At 31.3% G+C, this 27,337-nt stretch overlaps 4 protein-coding genes across 4 annotated transcripts; 2 read left to right on the forward strand and 2 right to left on the reverse strand.

Moving 5' to 3' along the window:
- Window positions 1-9,845: 9,845 nt before the first annotated feature.
- Window positions 9,846-13,705, reverse strand: LOC107187628 (probable glutamate--tRNA ligase, mitochondrial). Its single transcript, XM_015575771.1, has 10 exons — window positions 13,632-13,705; window positions 13,443-13,553; window positions 12,536-12,770; window positions 11,575-11,770; window positions 11,287-11,501; window positions 10,760-10,982; window positions 10,482-10,642; window positions 10,247-10,410; window positions 10,024-10,181; window positions 9,846-9,956 (listed from the first exon to the last, which is right to left on the reverse strand). Exons 2-10 carry the CDS (start codon window positions 13,540-13,542, stop codon window positions 9,846-9,848), a joined length of 1,563 nt encoding a protein of 520 aa, XP_015431257.1. The 5' UTR covers window positions 13,543-13,553; window positions 13,632-13,705.
- A 768-nt stretch (window positions 13,706-14,473) lies between these two features.
- On the forward strand, window positions 14,474-19,249 carry LOC107187629 (polycomb protein suz12-B). Its single transcript, XM_015575772.1, has 9 exons — window positions 14,474-14,655; window positions 15,700-15,746; window positions 16,262-16,445; window positions 16,566-16,657; window positions 16,753-16,945; window positions 17,026-17,391; window positions 17,473-17,798; window positions 17,868-18,121; window positions 18,214-19,249. Exons 1-9 carry the CDS (start codon window positions 14,556-14,558, stop codon window positions 19,247-19,249), a joined length of 2,598 nt encoding a protein of 865 aa, XP_015431258.1. The 5' UTR covers window positions 14,474-14,555.
- A 1,795-nt stretch (window positions 19,250-21,044) lies between these two features.
- Window positions 21,045-22,507, reverse strand: LOC107187630 (methyltransferase-like protein 22). Its single transcript, XM_015575773.1, has 5 exons — window positions 22,385-22,507; window positions 22,145-22,276; window positions 21,890-22,075; window positions 21,408-21,575; window positions 21,045-21,331 (listed from the first exon to the last, which is right to left on the reverse strand). Exons 1-5 carry the CDS (start codon window positions 22,455-22,457, stop codon window positions 21,045-21,047), a joined length of 846 nt encoding a protein of 281 aa, XP_015431259.1. The 5' UTR covers window positions 22,458-22,507.
- Window positions 22,508-24,090: 1,583 nt separating this feature from the next.
- LOC107187676 (protein disulfide-isomerase) lies at window positions 24,091-27,128 on the forward strand. Its single transcript, XM_015575819.1, has 8 exons — window positions 24,091-24,375; window positions 24,884-25,215; window positions 25,307-25,444; window positions 25,531-25,761; window positions 25,857-26,228; window positions 26,320-26,448; window positions 26,525-26,611; window positions 26,687-27,128. Exons 1-8 carry the CDS (start codon window positions 24,228-24,230, stop codon window positions 26,735-26,737), a joined length of 1,488 nt encoding a protein of 495 aa, XP_015431305.1. The 5' UTR covers window positions 24,091-24,227; the 3' UTR covers window positions 26,738-27,128.
- The last annotated feature ends 209 nt before the right edge of the window (window positions 27,129-27,337 follow it).

Consider the following 27,337-nt stretch of genomic DNA (forward strand, 5'->3'; position numbering starts at 1 on the left):
TGAAAGCTATAAAAAAATAGCATTCCCAAATAACATACAAAGTTTTATACAAAGTTCGGTAAAACTCGTATTACAATCAAGAACATAGTGATTTCTCATGCACAAATAAGTCGAAAGTGTTGAATAGAATTTATTTATTCGATGCTTCGTTTCCGAAACAATCGAATTCGAAAGTTTGCTCGATTGCGCGCGCGATTGAATAAGACTTGGCTAACACGTCTGTCCATTGGATTCCGTTACTTATCTCTTCTACAAGTTGTTTTTCTCGAAAACAAAGCTTCGTATGATAAAAGTTTATTCTACAATTTTTATTTATTTGTTGCATAAGGAATCACCCCTTTTTCACTGTATGTACACTGGCGTGCAAACTCGGCTTCCGCTAAGGAAAAAAGAGGCGTAGGGCAAGGGCCTCCTAGAACTTGGTATTAAGAATTTCTAAAATCTATGCCAAATAAACATTCGATTTAAGATTTATTTCAGTACATGAAATAAATTTTGCCAAGTAATAGGAAGCCCTTTTCTTACGCCACTTTTTCCCCTAATGGAAGCCGAGTTTGCTCGTGAGGGTACCACGAATTTTGTCGCACCCTGTATACTTCAGCTCCATAATATATTCGTCTAAAAATCCGACGTACCTAGAGGTTTTCTCTGATGTGAAGAACTAGCTTTCTCGGGCCTTCCTTCATTGATTTTATGTACTTGTCTTCCTTCGACCTTGCCTCGTAACAAAAACTTTTATGTCTTAAATCATACTTTAAATTTTTGCTACAATCGGTTAAAAAATTTGGTATTGCATATTTCTATTAAGTTTACTCAACATTATTTTATATCTACATTTAAAAACAAATTTTTATACGAAATTCTTTAGTTTACATATTAATTTGTAGGACGTCTTGTGCAACTGGATCAGGCACTATCTGTAACTTAGTGTGCTTTCTCGTTATCTATAAAAAAAATATTAAGACACTTTGGGCCATAGGCTAAACCATTAATTAAGATGTTTTAATTTTGAATGAGAAACTTGTATTTCTGAATATGTGTAAACATAGTTTTCCACTAGTATATTCTTACTCTCAACAATCTTAAAAAAAAAGTAACTTTTCAATTAATCCTTTCTCACAAAAATATTGTAATACTTTCCTTTTTATAGAAAATGAGAAATTGCATACATTAATGAATAGCAGCTACGAGGCTCTTGTTTAAAAAAGAGATGTAGTCGCTCTTTGTGATGTATTGTATATTAGTAACATGAGTATTAGGAACTTGTAGTAATTAACTTATATTATTTTTTTGTACCTCAAAGTACTACAGTAATATGGTGCAACCCAATTGTGTAGACCAACTTCCACATTAATAATCTATATATGCATATTGTAGATTATTAATGTAATCTATATATTGTACTATACGAAGTATATATATATACACACACATATATATACATGTGTGCACATTTGAAAAGAATCATGTACATAGGTACTGTGTACATATATGTAAGTGTTCCACAAACTTTTTTACACTCTTTAATTAAGGTAGTTAATTGTATTTAACTTTCTAAAACAACTGAAAAGTTCTGAAAGACATGGTTTTAACATAACACGAATTAAATGAAAGTGAGTCTTGATCGATACGGTCATACATAACAACCGCATAAAATAAAGCGATAATAGTAATAATAAACAAAGTAAAAAATATGTATGAAATACCCGCCGATGGCAATAAAAATATCACGTACAAATTTAATGACGAAAAAAGAATAAAAATAAAAAACAAATTTCTAAAATATATTATAATTTCAACGCTATAACGTATGAGAAATATCCTTCGTAAGAAAAAGGATCGGTGTAACTCGCGGTTAAATTAAATATCACATATACGAGGTTCTCTTAAATAGCACGATCATTGACTATAAGTGAACTCTATTTAGAATAACCTTTTGTAGCAGAGTTTTCGAATAGAAATGTGGTTACTGTTGACTATTATCATCGCTACTTAACAGTAGTAATTTTCACAAGAGACGTATTCAAATTAATTAACCGCTCACGGGCATTATGTACTTATCCTCACTATACCGTTTGGCTAATTTGCCTTCTATTTTTCATCTTTACCCGCAGATTCATAGATACACTTTTAAGTAGAGAGATAAGCTTGTGAAATATAACAACCGAAAGTCTGTGCGTCTGTTATAATTTGCGGACAAGAAGATAGTCTTGGACGGCCAAGTTTAAACCAAATATAATGATACTGATACTCTTGACAGCCAAGAATTGAAGCATCAGAAACTTGTAATATCAAGCTTGGTCCGAGTAGATAGTCTAAAGTTAACTATGGATAGTAATAACGTATAATTTCTATTTACCGTAGTATAGTATACAGTGGACTCTAACTATATTGCCATGGTCGGGACTGTAGGGGAGTAAAATGGCAAAAGTTCAGAGCCCCCTCCATGCTAAGTTCTATCGTTATAACCTTGGACTCAGCGCCTGCGCAAAAACTGGGAGAAGGGGAAGTGCCTCCTCGCATGGCTATATAGTAAGAGTCCACTACATTAACCCTTTGCACTGCGTTGGCTCCGCTAGGGGGACACAGGCCAAATATGCGTCCAGGTATTGCTTTTTAAAAAAATCTCAAGTGATAATAGAAATTGTTCTTTTGGGAAATGGAAGTTGTGTGTTATCAATTCTGTATAAATCTGTAAAACATAACAAAAATAACACTCCACTGACACGCTTGAAATATATAAAACTGTTAGTCAACGTAGAATATTTTCTTCACGAAAGTGCAAAGGGCTTCTATTTCCAACTCTGAAACCAGGTTAATATGGAAAGCTTATAAACAGCGTAATGAGAAAATCTGCAAAGACGGATTGCGTTGTATGTTCTAAGAGACAGGAAAAAGGATAGGAAACGTCAAACGAAGGGTTACCGCGATTTGTCTGAATGAACCAAGAATACACATAGAAATTTGGTTTCAGTGGTACCATACCATGAACAATGTCCAATTCATGAACACTTGTAATTTTTTCTTTCGAAACAAAACTTTTTGTTTACGAAAGCTTCACAACAATAGTGTGCCCGGAGTTGCTGGTCGATAGCATCAAAAAAGTGCTTGGAGTGCAAAGGGTTAATACAGTGTAGTATTTATATACTATATTTTTCTTGTCTACTCGAATCACATACCGTATCATCTTACTATACTAAGCTGTCAAGCGCTCAAGTATCTTAGATACTCGGTTCGTATTAATAATCACGAAAAACAATCATTACTTGTCGAAAGATCTACCTATCGGTACTGCCTATGGTTGTACCGTTCGGAGATATCCAACATCTCCGTTTATACCTGCCTTTTGTTGACTTACCTTTTTACTTTAATAGAGTGACGTAGGCTATATTAGCCAGGTACTTCCTTCATAAGAGTCGTTTAATAGTGTAAGACAGGTATGGTGCATTGATGTCGGGTCTCCTTCATGTACGTGTGTGTATAATGGTGTGTGCACCTGTGCTGCGTATTTACACTCGTGGAGTGGTGTGTGTGTGTGTATGTATACTGTTTGCATGGCGTGCATGTACGTAGCCCGTGTGAATCTGCAAGTGACTGCACATTTTCAATTTAAATGTACAGTGGACTTTCACTATATTGCCATGGAGTAAAATGGCAATGAGTTCAGAGCCTCCTCCATGCTAAGTTCTATCGTCGTAGCCTCAGCGCCTGCGCAAAAGCTAATTCGAATTTGTTTGGTCGAAAATACGTGTGAGGGGGAAGTGCCTCGCGTGGCAATATGCTTAGTGGCAATATAGTTAGAGTCCACTGTACATACGTTTATTATGATACTCGGCAGTTACACTGTGTCACTATTTTTACTTCTTATGGTAAAGGGATACTATTCCCACCACGTTGTTCCCTGAGTTTATATTCATTTTATTTAAGTTCAATGGGAATTCGTGCATGTGATTTTGAAATGAATCGGATAGGTCAATTTTTCCTATTTCCGTGCCGTATGAATTCATGAGTATTTAAAAATAATTTCCCTGTTATTATGCAGGAACATCAAGTACTGAATAATATATGCATTTATATTTACATAATGATTACATTACCACTAAATTTATATGTCACATATGCAACAGTAATTAGAATAATAAATTATTATTTTATTATATCGATGGCAGATTCAGTTCGTTTAAATTTGGAAATTTGTCGTTGAAACACTGTTGTTCGAACAATTTCGCCTTTTTATATGTATAAGATGAAAATTGAACTTTTTGTTTTCCACTAATTTTTGTTTCTTATCGTAATTTTATGCAACCGTGTGACGATACAACTTTTTACCTATTCGTATGGATTTAGTATTAAGAACATTACTCAGGTCGGTGTAGACCAGAAACACTTATCAGTTTCTACATTTGTTTACATTCAAATGTAAAATACGAATGTGACGAGGTTTACTTATGGATAAATGGAGAAAATCTAAGATATTATGGAGAAACAAATAAATATTAAAAAATAGTAATGCACATTGTATGCTTAACACATTCGAGACTGACGTATTGTTACACAATTAGCCCCAACAGCCAGCAATATTTACATACGTACAGTCTATGCATGACTCACATGCTGAGTCGTTGGTTAAAAAGGGTGAGTTACAAACATCTCAAATGTGTTCAGTTACATATTGTGCAGTATTATAAAACAAATGGATAAATTAATGTATCACTTGATCTGAATGAGAAAAAGGTGTTCTTTAAACGAATCTGGTGCTTTTTCAGACAGAAAAGAAGAAAAATATTACATGTTTCGGTGTGGTAATCCAAAGAATAGGAGAGCAGTTAAACTGTTTCTCAATGTCCTGAACTTTTCTTTTATAATGTTCACCTTAGAATAAACTGTTAATGATGTAGTCTCGAAACTTTTCACAACTATACAATTCAATGTAGTGCTTCATTTATTATGCCTTGTCTTTTTGAATGTTACTGGATGCTCAATATATACCACAGAAACTAGTCGATTCCTTCGTATATGTACATTCGCATTCCAATGTAAACCCGAAAGGACAAAAGTGCCTATCTTAGATTTTCTAATCTCGAATATGTGGGTGGTGTTTACTTAACCGGCATCGTATTATAATATACTAACTACAAAATTATATTATGCATTCCACATTGTAAATCTAATATTCTAAGTAACACTAAATCATAAAAATAATTTGCATGTGATATTTGTTTAAGACTATACCAAAAATTCTATGTTGTATTCAAATAATAATATTATGACAGTATTATAAAATGTTAAATATTCAGTTGTAATTTCATACTTGTACATCTAATATCTTTGAGACTTTTTCTTAAGAATAAATGATGCGACCATTATGATACATGTTTTAAATAATAACGAATATTTAAAAAATTTGTATAACTTAAAAACACATTCTAAAAAAGATAAAATTGTCCTCAAGTTTTATTGAACTAAACAGTATGTTTTTTTATTGTTCAGACAATTTTTTGGTATTGAAAATAAGAATGTTCTTGAAAAAAATATATGTATGTACATTTTTCGTTAACGAAGGCACAAATACATATACATTCGTGTTTTGAGTGAAATATATTTTTAAACGTGTTTGCATTTAAATAATAAAAAAAAACTTATTATTTGAAACTTTAAATGGAAATTTAATGAAATGAATAAGATAAAAAACTATAATTTAATTGTGATTATCATAATAGGTTTTGTACAGACTGAATCAACTTGTAAATGTATATATTGCTAATTATCAAGTTCTTTTGTGCCAGTATTACTTAATTCTCATTCCTCTGTATTATTATTAAATATTAAATAAATCTACCTTGAAAAGTATCTTGTTATATATTTATAGAAAACTTGTAATGAAATATCTTAATTCACACTTGATGACAGAGTATAAAAACATTCGAGATATATACTATTCTTATGTAAATTGTTATAGCTACTGCATCATGATATAATCTCGTAGAAAAATAATAGACACGGTAATAAATGAAAAAACTTATATTAGATGTAATACACAGGGTAGTCACTTAACTATTGGCCAGTAGAAGGTCCGACAGTCAGGTGAAAGGCGATGTTGTATCATTTTATAATTGTCATAGTCATTTTGTGTCTATATATTAGAAAATATGTAGTTTTTATATATTTTTATCATAATATTCTAACATTTGTTCGCATATTATTTTGTGAAAGTAGTTCGATTCATTAATTCAAAGAGAAAGAATATATATTTATAAAGTGGGCACAAGTTTATTATTTATCCGTTAGTTAATTTTTTTTCCAATAGTGATGAATTTTGATTTTTGCACAAACTATTCGAAAACGCGCCTTTCTTCATGACTGCTACCGTGGATACTACAAAAGTCTTTATTTCAAATAAACTTAATCGAAACTATATACACATAGGTATGCATAAGATATACAGTAAATCAGCGATGAATGTTCAGACGTCATGCCCATTACTGGCAGGGAGTCCTCGTAGAACCAGTCAAGAGATAACGTCTGAACACTTAGTGCCGAGAAGCCTTTGAACATTCATCGACGATTTACTGTAGAAAATTTTTATATTATTCTATGGAATTAATAAATTAAATTGCTGTAATTATTCTTTGATAAATTTATTGTCAATTCGTACAGTAATGTCTCCATGAGTGCGACATACTCGGGTCTGCTTCGGAACATTCGTAGCAAGGCGGAAATGTTCTCAGCCCCTCTTAGCTTTTGTTCACTCTGATTTGATTGGTTCCAAAAGGGAACTCCCCCAGTAGTGGGAATATTGCGATAGCTCGTGTAGCATTCATCAAGGAATCACTGTACCTCTGATTATAACTTCCTTATTTCATGTAAATTTAATTCTTAAACCGAGCTTTTATTTGGTGTTCATTGAGAGACAAATTATGAACAAGCATTAAAGATAAAATAAATTAATTCTCAGATGCTTCTTTTTTTAATTTCTTTATTTTTTATAAACCAGTCTATAACAACTGTGTATAGTAACGTTACATATTAAGAATCTTTTTCAATAATGAAGTATTTCTAAAACGGAAATAAACAAATTTAAAAAAAAACAACTGATAACTCAAGTTTTTTTAATATCGTTATAATAACAAGCAATTACTTGTTACATTATACATATACCTAACTAATGTAACATATTTTAATAAGTTATATTAAACAGTTTAGTTATATAATTTTTGTACGTAAGTCGAATATCTTTAAGTTATCATCAATTTAATATGAAACATGAATTTATCATAATCTATAAATGAAAAAGCAAATATGTTATTCCTAAAAATATACGTATTAATAATGTTTTCTATTTTCAACGTAAATGTCTAAGCGTTAACATAGTAAATCATGTTTTTTCACAATCTAATACACTGAAATAATTCCTTTACGTTAATTCCATTCGCGTTGAACTCAAATATATTATATACAACAAGAAAGATAAAAATTATTATGAGAAGTCATAAAAAAAACTTCGTAAAGTTACTGCATTTATCAAAACAGATATTTCGCACACACGTTTTTATTTATCTTTGTATAATTGTATTATCAACATATTTATTATGTTACTGAAAACAGGTATTTTACAATATCTTTCGAATGAACCAACAAATAAAAAGGTAGTGAACGTTTATGTCTCTTTTAGGTTTACAAAGTACGTAAACTGTGATAAATAACACTCTCTATAATGATATTCTACTGTTACTGTTTACAAATAAGTTATTACAGTGTTAATATTGTAATGGTTGTTATTATATTTCCGTGGCATGCAGATTTCAGTTATGAATTAAATCAAGCTTATATATTTAATATTTGAAAATTCGGCTACATTTATCATTTTACTCATACCGTTTTATGTAGTACTTTTAGAGAATGCATCTAATTGAAAACTGCAACGGGAAAAAAAATATATGCGTTGCAAAATTATACTTGTGTAAGGTAACTTCGTTAGGAACTATCTTCTTTTGTCTTCTATCAATACTCAGTCTAATTCTTATGTATTGTGATTAAAATAAAAACGAACCAAATATACCATGTTTGAAATCGTGCTGAGAAATAATCTTTATCCACCAAAGGATAAATCATATTCCCTAGAAAAACAAGTGGTTCATTTTTACTTTAACTACAATACATAAGAATTGAAAATTTTAAGGTGGTTTTATAGTTATGCCGCATAGTGTATCATGTTTTCTGGCTTCGCAAATAATTAAGTTTTAATCGGAACTAAAGATTTCAATGTTCCTTGATAGAAGATGCCTTATAGAACAAGTATAATTACACTATTATCTTCGTACTTATGACCTACTTGAATAGTCACTGTCCAATTAATGCGATCAGTAAAATAATTTATAATTTCGTTGTGGTATCGATACAACATAATTTCTGAAATTATATTTAAGCAATGGCATTTCTAATACAATTAAGTTAAAAATTATAAATCGAATATTTATGAGAAAACTTCTATATTCTTAGTAAAATTTTACTGTAACAAGAAAATCTATGTAATAATGTCTTTTATTCATGTAGAAATAAATATTCTGTACCAAAGTAATACTATTTAAAAGCAGTTATTAACCAGCAGGTGTTAGAAAAGAAGCATTCCAAATATTTGCTTACTTAACAATTATTATGTTGTAAATATATTTCTTAAAATCGAAGCATTATACGAAAAAATGTTATTCAACATTTTCGACTTATTTTCACATGTAGAATCACATCCTTTCGGGTTATATCACCAGTTCGGAAACACCCTATATTATTTTCTACGTACGCAAATACCCACATATACTGAAGTAAAGTAGAAAAATAAATTCAGTAATGGACATATATTTATATTTATATATACATACTTGGTGAATTCTATATTATTCGATAAAACTACCATAAGCATGAAATCTACCATATAAAACAGAAAAATATTTTCAACCTATCCAGTAGTGACGAGGAGTGTTTGCAACTTTTCACTTCAGCCATAAAATTTGAAACAAATTGTATTATAGCCTGAAATAAATTTCAGAGATCGTCGTTCCAATGATAAAAATTAATTACGAAACTGTAATTTTTGCGAATTTGGGCTAAATGCATGATCTTATTTGTTTCTCGCTATTTATTTAACTTATTTTCTTACTGTGTATCTAAAAAGGCAACAAAATAAATATAAATGGCATAGTTGATGGATAAAATCAATATAAAGTAATTTTACAGTAATTGACAAAGCAGTTTTCTTCTCTCTTGAAGAGTTCTGTTTTTGAGTTTTGAAACGACGACATATGTATAATATGTACAAGGAGTAGTACCCACTTATTAGTTTCAAATAAAAATAGAGAAGTATCCGTAAGTATACTGTATAATAATAACTGTATTGGTTGATAGCTACGCATTGTTACAAAAAGTTGACTAGATGGAATTCATTTCTTATATCACATGGTTCGTTTGAAAAGTTCTAGGAATGAGATATAGATGACATCTGTTACATGAATAATTGTAACATATAAAGTCAGAATACGCCACGTCTCTTAACAATTAATTAAAAACGAATTTGAATGCAAGATTCTCAAGGATGTTTAGAACGTTGATCTATAATTATAACATTGGGATATCGTTGGTCCAAGTGTGTTTATGTTAAAGGAGATTATATTGAAACATAAAAATATTGAAAAAATGATATAAGTTGTCTTTCCACTTCATTTCAAGAACTTTTCACATAAACCATGTATAAATAGTAAATAATTGTTATTAACTTCAAGATCGAAATAGTTTGTTTAATAAACATATATACTTCATAGAATTATTCTTAAAGTCAGATATAAATTATGAACTTACAAATGTATTGGATCACAGGGTTCTCTGTAAGAAATACAACGGTTTATCCTTAGCAGTGTACTGTCTTTTCCAAGAATTTCGATCATCTCGGCTACGGGTGGACCCTCCTGAATATATGATATCGTATATTAGAGAAAGTAATTAAAGATTATTTTAATATGAATCCAAAGTCACCTTTAAACCGCTAAGAATATCACGTAAAACATTCATCAGTGTTGGAATTGGAATTTCATGTTCCTCAGCTAACTCATAAAGGTAACTATTAATCCATGCCTTGTTAAAATTCTGTATGTCGATTTCGATTAATTTCATGCTTAATATTTTCAACACATCTGTAACAAGAAATAATGGCTTTAAATATGAAAAAAAAAGTATTTATTATATGTAACATTCATACCTAGGCATCCTAATTCTGTGACATTGGGTGTAGTTAATGGTATTGTCCATAAAAAAGCTAACTGTGGAGACACAAGGTCACTTAATTTAGATATTCTAGCACATCCCCACTTCAATATTGAAAGTATATGATGCTCGTCTAATTGTAAGCTTCCATCAGTTTTCCTAAAATAATTTTCGAATTACAAGAAAGCTTTAAATAACATAAGACAAATGTTTACGAGAAATGTACACGCCTGTCTGGGAATGCATCTGTGACTAGTTTTTCAATTCTTTGAACAAAGAATCTGTTATTCCTCTCGTTTGTCAGTAATTTTGAAATTTCTAATTTATTAAAGTGTAACAACTTTTCAGGCATAAGTTTGTTAGAGCTTGTTTTTATATCCGAGATATTGAACTGAAAAATATAGAGATTTAATATACGAAAAGAAAATAAAGAATGTAAACAATATATCTTAAACAATTAATAAATATCATTAGTTCTGTAATAAACACACAACATAAAAATATTCACTTGTTTAATCAATTCTTCATAGCTGTGAATATATACACGACCTCCTTTATTGTCGAAGCCACCACCAGCATGTATAACATAATTTATGACTGCCAATGGAAAAACCCCTTCTTTTCTAAGAAACTCAATGTGTATATCGTTCTGTCTCTTTGATAATTTTGTTCCATCAGAATTTAATATTAAAGGTAAATGTCCATACTTTGGAGGTATCCAATTAAATGCTCTGTAAGAATGTAATTATTTGTAAACAAATATTAATGTATACAATACAATATTGACATTTAAACAATAATACGTAAATTAACATTTATGTATTATTGCTTACATTTTGAAAATAATGTATTACTTCTGCCATTGAAGCAAAAACGTAACTATTTACTGGAATAGTTTTTTACTGCGTTTTATATTAAGATTGATCACAAAAAATAAATACAATGTGTAAGTATTTATACTTTATATACAAACATTGTACTGCAATATAAATCGCAATAATGCAGATAGTAGAAATTTTATGTGCTGAAACTTACTTGTACATCATTAGGTGTTTAGGCGTAGATATCTGCCATTCGATTCCTCGCAAGACATGGGTTATCTCCATAAAATGATCGTCGACAACATTTGCAAAATGATAAGTTGGATAACCGTCTGATTTAATAATAATTGGATCTCCTTCGGTTTGTGCAATATCATGGACTATTTTACCATATATCATATCATCGAAGCCTTCAGGCACAGAAGATAACTACAAAGATTAAAAGAAACATCGTTTGCAATATACAATTTATTAAAATAGTATCAATCTGTTTGTATAGTACTTTAAATCTGATACAGTATGGTTGTCCATTATTGAGCTTCTCTTTCACTTCATCATTACTGAAATGTCGACATCTGTTATCATACTTAGGTATCTGTCTACACTTCATAGCTTCCCTTCGCAATAACTGCAGTCTGCTTTCTGTGCAGAAACAGTAATATGCAGATTCATTACTTAAAAGTTTGTGTACGTGCTCTCTGTAATTTAATCAGTGGTACATTAAGATCTTCGTATTATATTAAAAATATCAATAATTCAAGTTAAAAAAAAGCAAGTCAAATTTTAGTATAATTTACTATTTGAATAGTATGCGTGTTATGTATCTTTATTCTTTACTCGTATTTACATAGTAATTGTAAACATCATAAGTTGATTTACTCAAGTGTTTACCAAAGTGGTAAGGCAGCTCGAATAGAGTAAAAAAATGTCCAATTTACATACCATTTCTTTGAATAATGGAAACAAGCTACTTAATAACTTTTGTTAGATTTATTTATCTGATCCATATAAGTAATAGTGCTTTCTTAAAATTATACCACTAACTTCATAGCATCATTACAGCAAAATACAGTTTGGACAGGGAAATGTGTTTTTCTTTTTCAGTTGCCTTACCCCTATATGTTGTAACACAAAAGATAATTACTATTTCTTTGTTATGATACTAATCCAGAATTATGTATTTTCTTTACCTATTTGACAAATTTATTACTATACAAAATAGTATATTATTTTACATATAAATGTAACAAGAACCTCTGTATTTTTAAAACACACTTATTCTATAAATGTAATGTTAAAGAGATTTTAATGATATTTCTACTCAACTTCCGAAACAGACTGTAAGAATTACTATGTTACTCTATACAGTACAATTCTATTGTTTCTACTATATTACTCTGTTTTTTATTGTGAAATAAGATTTCAATGCATATTCCTAATTGAAGAAGGAACATTAATCATACTTGTATAAATCAAGCCGTTTTGATTGCATGTAGGGCCCAGCAGGCCCACCTCTTATTGGATCCTCATCAGGTATAATTCCAGACCATAGTAAATCCTTCTGAAGCTTTTCCATTGCATCAGGTATACATCTACTTTGGTCTGTATCTTCGATTCGTAAGATAAATGTGCCATTATTAGCCCGTGCAAATAAGTAATTATATAAAGCAGTTCTCAGACCTCCTAAGTGCAATAATCCTACGAGATCATTAATAAGCAAGATTAATATCATTTAATTAATTAAAATATTAGGGCATCCCATAAGTAATGTAGTTTTTTCAATACATATACATGACATAAGAATATATAACTTTTTGTTAATAATTAACGAATAATACATTTTTAATATTTGAGCCTATTCTGTAACTATTAATGTTAACTTTTCTTTAATAAACACCTATAAAATGTCTATCTATGTATAGATTATCTCATTACGCCTCTCCACATACGATTCATTCTGGAATCTATGGTTACCTGTGTGAAATTTCTTGAACCATCTTTGGCACTGACTAATGTAATTTCTCCATATACAGAGGATATGATTTTCATTATCTAATAACTTGTGTTATTTCCTTTGTTAAAATCATATAACACATTAAAATATGTTCCTTCATTCTATTCGTTTGAAATGTTTATAACAGTTGACAGAAATAATCTATGCTACAATCTTTTGCTAAAATATTGTCTGCAGACCCCCATTTAAGATACTACGTGCAGTAAACAAATAACCGATGAGCATGTTGAATTTTACTGTTTTTAAACTTCAATCCGCAGAAACTCTGCATAACTCATGGGATGACCTGATAAATAATAATAATATTTATCTATATAGGATTGTACGATATTAAAAGAATTAACCATATTACATACCAGTTGGACTGGGTGCGAATCTAACTCTTACTTGGTCTTTTTTGAAGAAACGTTTTTGTACAAATTGGATATTCAGCGTACGAAATATGTTACGTTGCATCTTATCTTAAACTAATATTATATTAAGGTTATTCAAATTTCATTAAATGTCTTTTACACCATCTTATGAAAGTATAAAATACTATTCACCATGCGTTAATGCATAAAACCAATCGTTTCCTGAATTCACTATTTATTTATAATGTTATCTACATATAAGAAACATAATTAGATTATTAAAAACACGTAATTCATTCACACCGCTTTTGCTTCAACTCTTTCATCCGCACACATCCGCATGTAACTTTCTCACATGGTTATCAATGGGTATTCTTATCTTGAGAGGCTTGAGAGTTAAATTAAAATGTAATTACCAACCGTACCAATTTAAAGGAAAAGTAATGAATTTAAAAATCATGCAAATGTATATAAAATTAATTAGATATCGCTACACAATATATCTATGTATTCACATGTTTATAGGACAATTTTCTATATATATTCGACATTATACTTTTTCATATGCCAGTAACATTACGGGATCTTATTTTCTTTATTATCTACGGATATTTTTGTTCCATCAAGTAAATTTTATTTTTTCATATTTGACTGTAATTTCGAAATATGATTATTTTAACTCATAAATACTTGTTATTGTGATTCATCTTCAATAAAGATTATTCAAGCACAAACAAGTTTACAAGAATTAAATTTTAAAGACTGTACAATTATATACATGTGACCATAACAAATTTTTATGTTTTCTGTTTATATGACTTCTTTGTAGTAGTCACATTATGTAACTTCAATGGCATTCATGTTCTAAATGCTACAACAATAAGTTATTTATCCATGAAAATTTGTCTGGTGCCGTAAAAGAACCGATATTTACATTTGCCGCGGCGTCCACTGATAACGAATAATTGGTTAGGCCTAGTTACTAATATCGTTATAAGGGTGCGCTTCAGTTGCAGGCTAGGCGCCGCAGATTTCGCGCGGGGCGGGTGTTGTCATTATATTTTCACGTGACAAAAGTAAGTTTTCGTGGGATATTCGACAACGAATCGCGTGAAAATGCCGCCGAAAAAGCGGGAGAAAGAATTGGAAGGACAGAAGGGTCCCCGAATGGATCAGATACAAGCAGATCACGAGCTATTTCTACAAGCCTTCGAAAGTAAGCATCTACAGATATCACTTTTCTTTCGCACACACACTCCTAGAAGTCGATGAAATATCAGTATCTAAACTCTTAAGGTTGATGTAGTTAACATCCCTTTCCTTTCACGAATGTTTATTACAAATGTTGGAAGTGATCATACATAACCCCTTTGGTTGAAAACGTACGGAGCGCCGAAGCGCGCGTCGGTTCTCTTCGCTCCCTCCTTTACTTTAATCCGCATGGGACACCTGTCATTCCTTTTCTGTGTTAAATGCATTCTCAATTGGAAAATTTTACTGTCAAAGAAACCTTATTTTGAATAAATGGAAAAGCTTCTGTAGGTTGAAAAGAGATTTAAATTCATTTGTAACCATCGTTCAATGTTCTCCTTGCAATGTACATATATTTGATATTCGAAAATGTTCCATCCAGTAGTATACTTTGAATAATATTACACTAGAGTTATGTTTTATTCAATTAAAATGATCGTTTTTGAATGTTTCTTCTGCACGTAATGTTAAACGTGGTGTTAACCCCACACTACTCGTCCATTAGGATTTTTTTTTACAGAACTGTGCAATCGCGATGTTAATCCACAATATTTGTTTTGTTTAGAATTTTTTTATCCATGTAATTCCACAGTGCAGGCTAAGTTCAGGGTAACCTAACTGTAGGCTAAGGGAGGAATAGGGAGGGGATTTGACATTTTTCTGTTTGATAATTTTTAAAAAATTGGGATCAGAAGGGTTTAACCTGCTTAAGCGTAACAAAATTAAGAGCATGCAGGCGTCTCATATAAAAACGAGAATTACCCAATCATCACATCCCATTTGAACTGGAAAGATCAATTTTTCAGTATGAGATGATATGAGACTTCATCTTTTAAACTACTGTTTGAACCATTTCACTTTTGAGAAAGGTTCAACCTCTGAGCCATCTAGGGGCATTCAAGAGAACTACATATCTTTTATAATTCAATTTTGGTATATTTTCAAAGTTAGGAATACAATTCTTTTAATATTTTTTATCCCCTACTACATAAGTTTTACTATTTTTCAGAACCTACCCAGATTTATCGATTTCTACGCACAAGAAACCAAATCTCCGTGAGTAAAGAGAAATTAATCTATTTTTACATTATATTTTACATAAATTACTGATTATTTGTGATGAAACGTGTCCTCAAAGTGTTAATTGAACATGTTGATATGTAATCGTAATACAAAATATATAATAAATAGAATAATGAAGTTTTGTAATAATTAACAAACGGATATACATATATATTTTGATACATTTTTTTGTATCAAATTTTTGATGGATTATTACAAAATACATGTAAACTGTCCTAGTGGTGCGTTTGTGATTATGTATGGTACTATAACATGTGATGATAAAGTGTATACAAATATACATTTAAAACTTTTTATGTTTACTTTTAATGCTTAACATAGTAGGTATACAGATTTGTTATTTTATAAATTTACGTTATAATATTGTTTCTAAAAATACGTTTTTCACTTCAGTTTCTCAAGTTTTTGCATATTTACATTGAAATATGTGTGTTTTTATAAAAGTGAAATACGTATAAAATTATTGACGTTCGTATAATTCTTTTTAGCCAATATTTCTGTATAGAAATTTAACTTACATGAGGCAACGTATGTCTAGAAGTCATAAGGCTCGACGAGGATTTAAAATTGACACGATGTTGGAAAAGTTAATGTCAAAGAAGAATCAAGAGGATAATCCAGGTGTCCGTGGATATATGACTCTTACTTTTCTGGGTTTCTATGACAAGAAAGGTAAATTTATGTAAAAGAAACACTCTGTTTCAAGTTTTCCTTTAACAGACAACATATTCAACGTTTAAGATGCACGAGTTAAATTTTTTTTTATATATAATAATGATAATGTCGTTGCAGCTGATGTACCCCAAGATCCTGTAAAGGTAGAAACATTATTATTGAAAATTTGCCATAAGAAGCGGAAGGATGTGAGTTCACCAATTATGCAGGTAAGTATAGTTTGCGCGATTCTCTGTTTAGTCAAAAATAAAGGAAAAATTGATTATGTTGGACATTGTCGCAACATAACTGTTTACTGCTTCAGGTTTCTGTCGGTACGAGCGAAGTTCCAATAAATCCATGCGAGAATCAACCTCCGCCAAAAGCACCTACTATATCCATACCCAATGAATCTTTTAGCTTGAACAATGGTCACGTAGCAAAGACTTACATGCTTTTACTTAGAGTTTATTGTACATCCAGTACTGGCTGCCTTATGCATAGTTGTGATTTAGACGGTTTGTAAACATTTGCGGTATAGATATCGGATCGAAAAAGTATCATTATTTAATGTACATAGTTCTTTCTCTGTTTTCAGAACCAGCACAAAAACGTCGTAAATCCTCCACAGGCTCGATTAAAACTGGAGGAGAAGAAGTAAAATTGTACGGTTCTGAACTCATAGTGTACGATAAACATAATCGATGTTTGTTGACAGACGGCGATTATGAATTAGGTTTGCAGGAAGTACAAACCAATGTACGATCTAGCCCAAAGAAGCACAGCTCTTGGGAGTCTGTACCTGATATCAAGGAGTGTGGTCCTTTCGAAGTATTTAGCAAGGGACCAACATTGAAATTTAGACTTAATTGGACCACCGAACCGAGCAACGGTTTGGTGGATAGGCCAGCTCCGATACATCCAGTACCAAATGGCGATAACAAAGAAAACAGATCGGGAAACAGTAAGTTTTCTATATTTCTTATAAAATGATATTTGGTTGGAAAGAAAAAAATAAAATATTAATATATTGGATCATTTTCAGCTGCTCTAGAACGTTCTTCCACAAATAACAATAACAATAATATTAATCATAACAATAATAATAGTAATCATAATAATAACAATACTACACTGCCAACAGCTAGTCCTCTTAATCCTTCGAGAATGGTAACATCTAATGAAAAAACAGATAATTCGATGAGTACACAGCAAATAGTTTATCAATTTTTGTATAATAATAATAGTCGTCAGCAAACAGAAGCCTGCGAAGATTTGCATTGTCCATGGTGCTCGTTAGATTGCGGGAAACTCTATTCCCTTTTGAAGCACTTAAAATTGTGTCATTCGCGATTTACATTCACATACGTGGTAAGTTCATTAATGTTGAAATATTCGAACGATCGAACGTCGTGAAATAAATTATATTCATTTCCATAGCCGATACCACAAGGTGCTCGTATAGATGTAGCAATAAATGAATGCTATGATGGTTCATACGCAGGTAGTCCTCACGAATTGATATCGCAACCTTCAAACGTAGCTTTCTCGAGAACAGGACCAACGAGACGCACAAGTGTAACGAATATATTAGTATGTCGTCCGAAGAGGACAAAACCGAGTCTTTCTGAGTTTCTGGAACTCGATGAAAATGAATATGAAAACCAAAGACCGTACATTACAGGACACAATAGGTACATTCGTTCAGCTAAGATGCGTGAATATCCTTGGCTATATGGTAGAATGCATCTTACAAAACGTTTGTTTTTTTTTTATACATGTATAGGTTGTATCATCATACTGTGACGTGTTTACCCATATATCCGAAAGAAATGGATATTGATTCTGAAGGAGAAAACGATCCGAAATGGTTGCAAACAAAAACTATGATGATGATCGATGACTTCACGGACGTGAACGAGGGGGAGAAAGAACTGATGAAAATGTGGAATTTACACGTGATGAAACACGGTTACGTGGGAGACTGCCAAATACCACTAGCTTGCCAAATGTTTTTAGAAACTAAAGGGAAGGAATTGCTCATGAAAAATTTGTATCGTAATTTCGTTCTGCATATGTGTAGTTTGTTTGATTTCGGTCTAATTAGCCCTGTGATTTTATATCAAACGATTCAGAAGTTACAAGAGATTATGAAAGAAGGTGGTGAAAACAGTGATATTCGAAAGGTTTTACAGAAATCACACGAGGCTCAGGTTGATAAATGGATTAGTTCCGGTTGTCATGCGTCTACGGATGTTACTAAACACAGTGGTGCAAGTACTAAAGTAAATTTCAATAACGACGGGGGAAGTTCTAATGCGAGGCGAAAAACATCATTACCGCTTGGCTCTCCGAATTCGCAAAATGTAAAAACGACGGTGTCTATCCACAACAATGTTAGTAAACATGCTAGCATGATAACCACGTCGTCGAACAAGTCGGTAAATCATAATACAATTCAAAGCTCTGTTAATAAAAATACCGGGTCATTCACTTCGGTGCAAAGCAACGCAAATAAAACTGCTTCCACGGTGTGCGTGACGAGTACTGTAAACAGCAAAACGCCATCGAACGTCTCGATGTCCAATGGGACGTCCAATCAGAATGAGACGGGACAAAGGCAAAACAATGATTTGCCCACACGGCGTAAAAGTACAAACTCGATAATTCAAACTTTAGAGAATACAACGCCTTTACGCCGAAAATCGATGGCTAGTGAAAGTGCGACCACCGAATATCATAGAAGGAAATTGGTTTTGGATTCAATACCTAATAGTGGTTCTGTTCTCCAAAAACCACCCCAAAATGGAAATAGTTATTAGTTAAATGTTACACACTCGTCGCACTATGCTAATTGTACGTTTTTTTTGTACAGTATTTGTTGCAAAGATATAATTCCGAATAGATTGATTGATATTAAGGTAACACTTGATAATCACTGCTCTAGCTGATAAATGAATTTTCTACGAATTCGCGAAATTTAATATAAAAATTACAGAAGTAACAAATTTTCAGATCAACTGAACTTGTATAATTTATGATCTTTGTTGAAAACGTCGTCACAATGAAATATCAAAGAAGAATTCGAGTATACGTAATCGAAAAAAATTTTATTTCGCGGAAATATAATATAACCTGTTTTTTTTTGGTCTAGTCAGTGGCACTTTATTTTTCAATTCTCTGAAATTAATTGCTTAGTAATGTACAAAAATCATATTGCCTCGTATACTTCTGTTTTTCATTAATTGTAAAATGTAGAAATGTTTCGAATAACAAAACCCAAATCAAGAGAACAGCCGTGAAAATAGCAAAAAATAATATATTAAAATTTACATGTAATTACTATTTGTGAAATAACATGAGGTAACACTGAATCGCTCCAGTAAATTCGTAATTAGAAGTAATAGATTATTCTTTTACATGGTAAAACAGTTGTACTTCCTACATAATATTAATTTAAATTATCAATTAGATTTGTAGATGAATTCATTAACATCCGAGGTTGTTATAAAATTGAAAAGCTATCACGCAATCTCTTGAATGGCGGGTCCTTGAATATTTATGCGATCACTTCAAATATTTCTTGTGAACTCAATTTAATAAACTGAGGCTGTAAATTATAAGTTTTACCCAAAATACGGAATAAGTAGCTATAAAGAAGTGCCTTTAAAAAGCCAGGGAATCTGAATATGAGAGTGACTGTCGCTAATTTGTAACTGTTAAGTTGAGTATTTGTACTCATTTTGTAATGTGTTAAATCTCTTTATGATTTTTATTTAGCAAAATAATATCACGCCGATTGTCATTCTCTCGGATGAACTTGTCGATAAAATTTAGTATGTAATATTACGACGAACTTATTCTGCGTGTAATATACACACCTCTACTGCCGATGGTCGTTCGAAGAAACATTTACATTCCCGTACGTAAATACACGTGATGTTTTATTGTAATTCAATTAGACGAAATTTTCTAATCTCGCTTAAGCTTGTAGTAAATATTTATTTACGAGGAAACGTTGTTCTCTTCGAACGACTCTTAATCACTGTCCATTAATATTACTTATGCTAGGTTGTAAATAAACAAACTACAATAAACACATGGACATGATCAAAATCATACATATTTTTATTTACTGTGGTTAAACATTTTTTTTAGCGTTTTAAACGTAATAGTACCGTTACGAAAGGAGTTTAACTCTGTGAATAATTATAGATGGAGGTACTTTTATTAGCAAAATTTTCCAATTTAATAATAGTGAGTATCCATTTTTGACTGAATGTAGTATTTACATGTGTACATATAAGTAGTTGATTATAATAATCGAATGTTTTTTTTTTTTTTCAAATCAAAATCAATAACAGTATTGATCATATGCAAAAGAATTTTTACCGCTAAATACATACATCTTTTTACAGAGTTACGATTTGTAATTCTAACTTATACCACTGAGTCGATTTGATTTTCTATAATACTGTTAATTTGTTTACTTAATACTGTTACAAATTATATACCGATTAATATACGTGTATATATTTTTACTGTCAATTATATTGTAATATAGATATTCAGGATGATTTCGTCAATTATTTTCTAATTATTATATATTACATTAGATTAGTCACTTAATTTATTTTCTATTTTCATAAGTATCATTTGCTTTAATCTATCATACTTGAAATATCGTGGAAAGTCTATTTTAATATACTCGATGTGCCAGTTCTGTTTTTCTGTTTCAATGCGTTTTAAAAATTCTTCATACATCGGAGCAGTAGTATCCATATTGGCTGTAGTGAAGACATACCTTTTCTCTAAAGCAATATAGACTACCTTTGGAACTTCTGAATTTAAAAGTTTCTTTAACGTTTGAACAAATCCTTCTGTTATGTTTTCATCATAAATTACTGAAAAGAAAGACATACCACATAATTATAAACTTGACTAAAGTTTTAATATAAGTTGCATTCAACTATAGCTTACCATCTGCAGCCAAAATAATTGTTGCTTCCTTCATTCTTTTTTCATAGAACGTTGGCCATGTTACATTTAAAAAGTCTAGTTCTTTAACATAAATTCTAGACCTAACATAATCATTGTTTCTCAAAAAATTCCTACGTATCAATCTTAAAATTCCTTCTACGTCAACATCTAAGACAAAGAATATCAATATAGTATTCAGTATGTATGATGTCAGAGATTTGAGGCTTTCATGGCCCGGCATTGTACAGTTCTCACTGTTGAGGCTTTCGGGTGTAAGCCATGTCCTTGTGGAATTGTTTTCCCAACGTTTTACAAGCAATGCAGCTAGCTTCATCAAGGGCTCTAAGACACACACCAGTATCAATGTATTTTCGACCCCACAACGACACGGCTTACACCCGAAAGCCTCAGCAATGAGAACTGTACGTATGATCATGATTTATAATTTTATCAGTATTATAGTTTTCATTTCCTATTATTACCTGTACAAATTACTTCCTTAGCCAAAAAACTTGCTACTATGCTAGTTAAGCCTACTCCAGCACCTAATTCTAAAACTGTTTTATTTTTAAATAAATCTGGGTTGGACAATATGTAGTCGGCTAGCAATAAAGCACCTCGCCATACTTGCAATCCAACATGTTGTAGTTTTGTAGATGTATAATGTTCTAAAAGCATATTTGTATATTTACTTATAATTTCAGATATTATATAATAGCTTAAAATTTAATTTATACCTATTAGTAATTTTCCTTCTTTTTGCCTATCTACATCTAAATCGTCATCACTGTCATGTGTTATAATGTTGTTAGCACAGTTTGGTTTAAGCATATAGGATGGATACCTAAAGATGAAGCAGGATATTGCAGCTAAAAAATACAATTATAAATATATATATAATTAACATATATTTTGTAGTAAAATTATATAAAAATATGATTTAATCAGTACATTACTATATGAAAAGCAACACTCACTGCCATTGTTTAATGTTACAAAAGAATTCTTATTTTCTGTGAATATTTCTGATGTCACTTTATATAGTGTCATTTTTAATAATGAATGTCACTAATATATATAAACAATGTTAACGTCACAAATGTTCTGACTTTCCAATGATTTCTTTTAAATTATTGAATGAAACAGAATATGTTTCCCAACAATCTTTCCTAAATAAAGCAAAAAATAGTGAAATTACTGTTTTATCATAATGGTATGTGGAAGGAAGATTAAATAAATAAATTATTTTTACATCCAATTAAATATACATGCACTATGAAAAAATATGTGTTCACTAACTATACAAGTACACATTTACAGGTAGGAAATGATTATATATCATTAAATAGGGTATCCATGCATTATACCCACTTAACTGAGACCAAAATTACTGAAATATGACAGGTTTACCGTTTGTGCACAACTACGACTTATGCATACACATTTCTTTCAGGGACTTATATTTTAACTGCACTTACATAATGTATTATTATAGATTAAAATATGCCTCATCTCTAACAAATTTTACAATTACTTTCGGTGGTTTTAAGTGCGTTTCGAATTGACTTTAAAGATATCACAGATTAACATAAATGCCGTATTTTTAACAATAATTATGGGAAAATAAGAAATAAAAATTATGCCAGCATTTAAGCTTGTAAAAGATATTAGAATTTTATTTTCTAATTTAAGTTTAAAAGATATAAAAAATGTTGCCGCGCGTCACATGCGTATATCAAAACTACTATTAAAAAGATTTTTCGTCTACAATTTCTGTTATCGATGCAATATTTTCCTATAGTTATAATTGTAATGTATTATGACACGTGTTTTACACAAAAAATTTACTTTAATTATGAATCATTGTTTATTTTGATTAAAATATTTTGAAGCTAGAAATTTGTCACTTATAAAATACACTCTTCATATACATAAAAATGATATTATATAAACAAATTTTTATATTATTACATGCATATGTATTTTTTAATTTAAGAAGAATGCTGTTTGTAAAAATGCGGAACAAATTTCGAATATACATTGCATACCACATATTATATATATTTTAAAGTAATTAAATTTTTTCATTAATAAAATTAAAACATAAATGTAGGAAATGTGTATAACAGAGCCAACAACAAATCAAAACAATGGCCACAAACTATCCAAATTTTTATTAATTTTCTTATTCTCAATTACACATTTTTATATTTACAATTTGTCACTTCTTAATGAAAGTCATTTTATAACCTATATACATTCCATTTATAATTTATTAGTCATTACGGTTTACACCTTACTTCAAAAGGACATAGTATTTTGAAATAATGCAAACAAGTACCGTTACACTGTGCCTTCGCCACTGCATGTGATCATAATACCAGTTTGCATAGAATTCAAAACAAAAAATTATCTTGGAATGCTATTCACGTTTCTAGAAAAAAAAGTGTCGAATACTCGAGGGTTTCTTAAGAAACGTGAAAATCGCATTTATCATTGAAAAATAAAATATCTTGACCCCTTATTACACTACATAATCTCAGGTTGACATCCTACTAAATCCTCAAGTGTTCCGCCGGCCAATCAGCGGTTACCACGATGAATGTGATGCCACGCATTAACCACGATCTACCGACTGTATAGTTCTGTGCATCATTGTACTTGATCACTTCGTTCGTGTTCTTCAGCGGATTGTGTCGGTATCTTCTTCGATCCCACTACCGTAACGGCAGGTTTAGTCTTTTCTCGTTACGATCGGCCAATTCTTCCTGCGTGTCGACATATAATTCAGTGAGCAATCGTGTTATTTTCGTTTGAAAAATGAAGTTTTGTACGCTGGTATTTTTAGTAATATTCTCCGTCGCCGCTACTCTCGCGAAAATTGAAACCGAGGATGCCGTGTTAGTGCTGACGAAAGATAATATTGAAGAAGCTATCGAGCAAAATGATTATATGCTCGTCGAATTTTGTAAGTAGCGTGTCGTTTGTTTGTCATTAAAGGTATCTTTTAATTATATTCAGATGTTCGTAATTTCGTTCGCCGATTTTGTACGCACATCTACAGTTTGACCGAAGCTGATCCAGATGCTCGGTCCCTTACACGTCATCATTTGGAAGCCGGTTTCTAAGATTATGCCACTTGTTGACAATATTCGGATTTCCTATTTAACTATGAATTATCGAAATGTTCTGCGTGGTACTTGTTTCAGTATTAAACTTTTCAGCCCCTACACTTACTAATAAATTTCACGTTTTGTGCAATATGTTATGTTGTTTATTGTTCATTACAATAATTTATGATTTATAACTTACTGAAAAGAAAAATGTTACGCGTCTGTTTATTACTTTCATAAATGTGTATATTAAACGAAATTGTGGTAATAAGTTTTTTGGAAAATTTTTATTTTTTTTCATATCATTGAATTTATCATGAATTTGTTATGATGCAATAACTTTCTATTTTCTGTAACCTGTAGATGCTCCGTGGTGTGGACATTGCAAAGCCTTGGCTCCGGAATATGCCAAAGCAGCAATGAAATTAGAGGAAATTGGTTCTCCTGTAAAGTTAGCTAAGGTTGATGCGACTGTGGAAACAGAGTTAGCTGAGAAGCATGATGTTAAAGGATATCCCACCCTTAAATTCTACCGCAAGGGTAATGCTATTGGTTACAACGGTGGTCGTAAAGCTGATGATATTATAAACTGGGTAACAAAGAAGAGTGGTCCAGCTGCTAAAGATTTACCAACGGTCGACGAAGCTAAATCATTTATCAAAGCACACAATGTTGCAATTGTTGGATTCTTTAAGGTCTTGATTATGTTACTTATTTTATCAAAAATAATTACTTATTGTACGTGAACTTGTATTAATGTCTGCTGTGTTATATATGTTGTAACAGGATGCAGAGTCAGATGGAGCAAAAGTATTTATGGAAGTTGCAAATACCATTGATGATCATGGATTTGCTGTCACCAGCAGCGAGGAAGTTATGAAGGAATATAATGTGGAAGATGGTAAAGTGGTTTTATTCAAGAAGGTAGACACTTAACATTTTATTTTATATTTCTTTGTGTATATGTTTTCTTCTTTGTGAAGATTTTACTTAATTGATTTTAATTTTAGTTTGACGAAGGCACAAACGAATTTACTGAAGAGCTTGATGTCAAGAAACTCCAAAACTTTATCTTTATACATGCACTGCCTTTAGTTGTCGAATTTAGTCAAGATACAGCGCAAAAGATTTTCAGTGGTGACATCAAGAGCCATCTTCTTATATTCCTTAGTAAGGAAGCTGGTCACTTTGAGGAATATGTAAAACAGATTCAGGAACCAGCAAGGAAATTCCGTGGAGAGGTGCGTATAAAAATGGACTGTATAGAAATAAAAAAATCGGGTTAAACGTTAACAAATGTATGATAATAACGTATTATTATAAAATTGTTTCACAGGTCTTATTCGTTACCATTAATGCCGATGAGTCTGATCACGAACGCATCTTAGAATACTTTGGCATGAAGAAGTCCGAAGTACCTGTCATGCGTATTATCAAGCTCGAAAAGGATATGTCTAAGTACAGGCCAGAAAATCCCGAAATATCCAGCGAAAATATTTTAGAATTCGTCACTGCTTTCGTTGAAGGGAAACTGAAGAGACATTTACTTACACAAGACTTGCCCGAAGATTGGGACAAAAACCCCGTGAAAGTTCTTGTTGGTACTAACTTCCATGAAGTTGCATTTGATAAGAAGAAGGACGTTTTAGTTGAATTTTACGCTCCATGGTGTGGACACTGTCAACAACTGGTTCCTACTTACGAAGCAGTATGTATCATCCAAATATTGTTTTCTGTGACCTTCAAACGGAACAAAAATTTCAATAGAAATTTATCAATTTACCTTCATATACTTTTAGCTAGGAGAAAAATTCAAGGACAGTGAAGACATAGTTATAGCGAAAATGGATGCTACTGCAAATGAATTGGAAGATGTGAATGTTATGACCTACCCAACAATTATCCTTTATAAGAAAGAAACTAACGAAGTAAGCACTTCAAAGTTAAATTATATTAAATCTTTAATTACTGTAGAACGATTATTAATAAATTAAATATTTTTAGGCTATCGAATGTACCGGTGATAGAACACTCGAGGGACTTTCCAAATTTGTTGAGTCTGGTGGTGCTATCAGTCGAGCTGCAGAGGAAGTTCGTATGCTTTCTAAACGGCAGTAGGTTATGTTACCGCGAACTGATCTCAAAAACGGAAATTTTTTTTTACAGGCTCAAGAAGAAGATGAGGATGATGATGTGCCAAGGAAAGACGAATTATAAAAGTTATATCATTAAAAAATGAATCAAATAATTTTCCATTTCTATTTGCAGTTGATAAACTTCATGATTCTACTTAAAAGATGTAAACCCTTTGCGGATGAATGCCACCAAGTGACCGCATTAATTTTTTACATATAATGTTGAATGTCGCTTAAAAATGACAAACTACTGCAAAATAGGTATAAATAATAATTCACATTATGTCACAGAGTTTACAGTTTCACTCATCTGACAGTACCTTTTGGGTGCCACGTAGTTCAGTCTACCTACCTTGTAGTGGTCTGCACCAATAGCGACAGTTTTTCATATACGCAGGAAATTCAATATAGTTCATTTTTGTCGGTATTTATCTGCAAAAGGTTAATTTATATGAGACTTCTTACTCACACATCGCCAGTTTGTTAACTTCAGACATAAGTTTTTAATCAACTTTTAAATGTGTACAATTAACTGTTAAGTATTGCAGTTTTACACAGGGTTCGTTTATATATTATACGTCTTGGACGAGTTACTTGAAACTATAGTTACAAATGTTTCCGTTGTTTTTGACGATGCAACAATGCTCGAGAATGAAAACGTGTCTCCAAAAGAAGTAAAAAC

Source organism: Dufourea novaeangliae, unplaced genomic scaffold (assembly GCF_001272555.1).
Source record: "Dufourea novaeangliae isolate 0120121106 unplaced genomic scaffold, ASM127255v1 scaffold101, whole genome shotgun sequence".
Lineage (NCBI taxonomy): Eukaryota > Metazoa > Arthropoda > Insecta > Hymenoptera > Halictidae > Dufourea > Dufourea novaeangliae.

Coding starts and splice junctions, on each gene's coding strand:
- LOC107187628 (XM_015575771.1), bottom strand. CDS start 13,542: ATGCAACGTAACATATTTCGTACGCTGAATATCCAATTTGTACAAAAA. Junction 11,502..11,574: donor CATACTGTATCAGATTTAAA/GTACTATACAAA, acceptor TAATCTTTGTAG/TTATCTTCTGTGCCTGAAGG. Junction 10,983..11,286: donor AAACACCTAATGATGTACAA/GTAAGTTTCAGC, acceptor ACATTCTTACAG/AGCATTTAATTGGATACCTC.
- LOC107187630 (XM_015575773.1), bottom strand. CDS start 22,457: ATGACACTATATAAAGTGACATCAGAAATATTCACAGAAAATAAGAAT. Junction 22,076..22,144: donor AGAAGGAAAATTACTAATAG/GTATAAATTAAA, acceptor ATATGCTTTTAG/AACATTATACATCTACAAAA. Junction 21,576..21,889: donor TAAGGAAGTAATTTGTACAG/GTAATAATAGGA, acceptor TCTTTGTCTTAG/ATGTTGACGTAGAAGGAATT.
- LOC107187629 (XM_015575772.1), top strand. CDS start 14,556: ATGCCGCCGAAAAAGCGGGAGAAAGAATTGGAAGGACAGAAGGGTCCC. Junction 16,658..16,752: donor TGAGTTCACCAATTATGCAG/GTAAGTATAGTT, acceptor TTACTGCTTCAG/GTTTCTGTCGGTACGAGCGA. Junction 16,946..17,025: donor GCATAGTTGTGATTTAGACG/GTTTGTAAACAT, acceptor CTCTGTTTTCAG/AACCAGCACAAAAACGTCGT.
- LOC107187676 (XM_015575819.1), top strand. CDS start 24,228: ATGAAGTTTTGTACGCTGGTATTTTTAGTAATATTCTCCGTCGCCGCT. Junction 25,216..25,306: donor CAATTGTTGGATTCTTTAAG/GTCTTGATTATG, acceptor ATGTTGTAACAG/GATGCAGAGTCAGATGGAGC. Junction 25,762..25,856: donor CAAGGAAATTCCGTGGAGAG/GTGCGTATAAAA, acceptor ATTGTTTCACAG/GTCTTATTCGTTACCATTAA.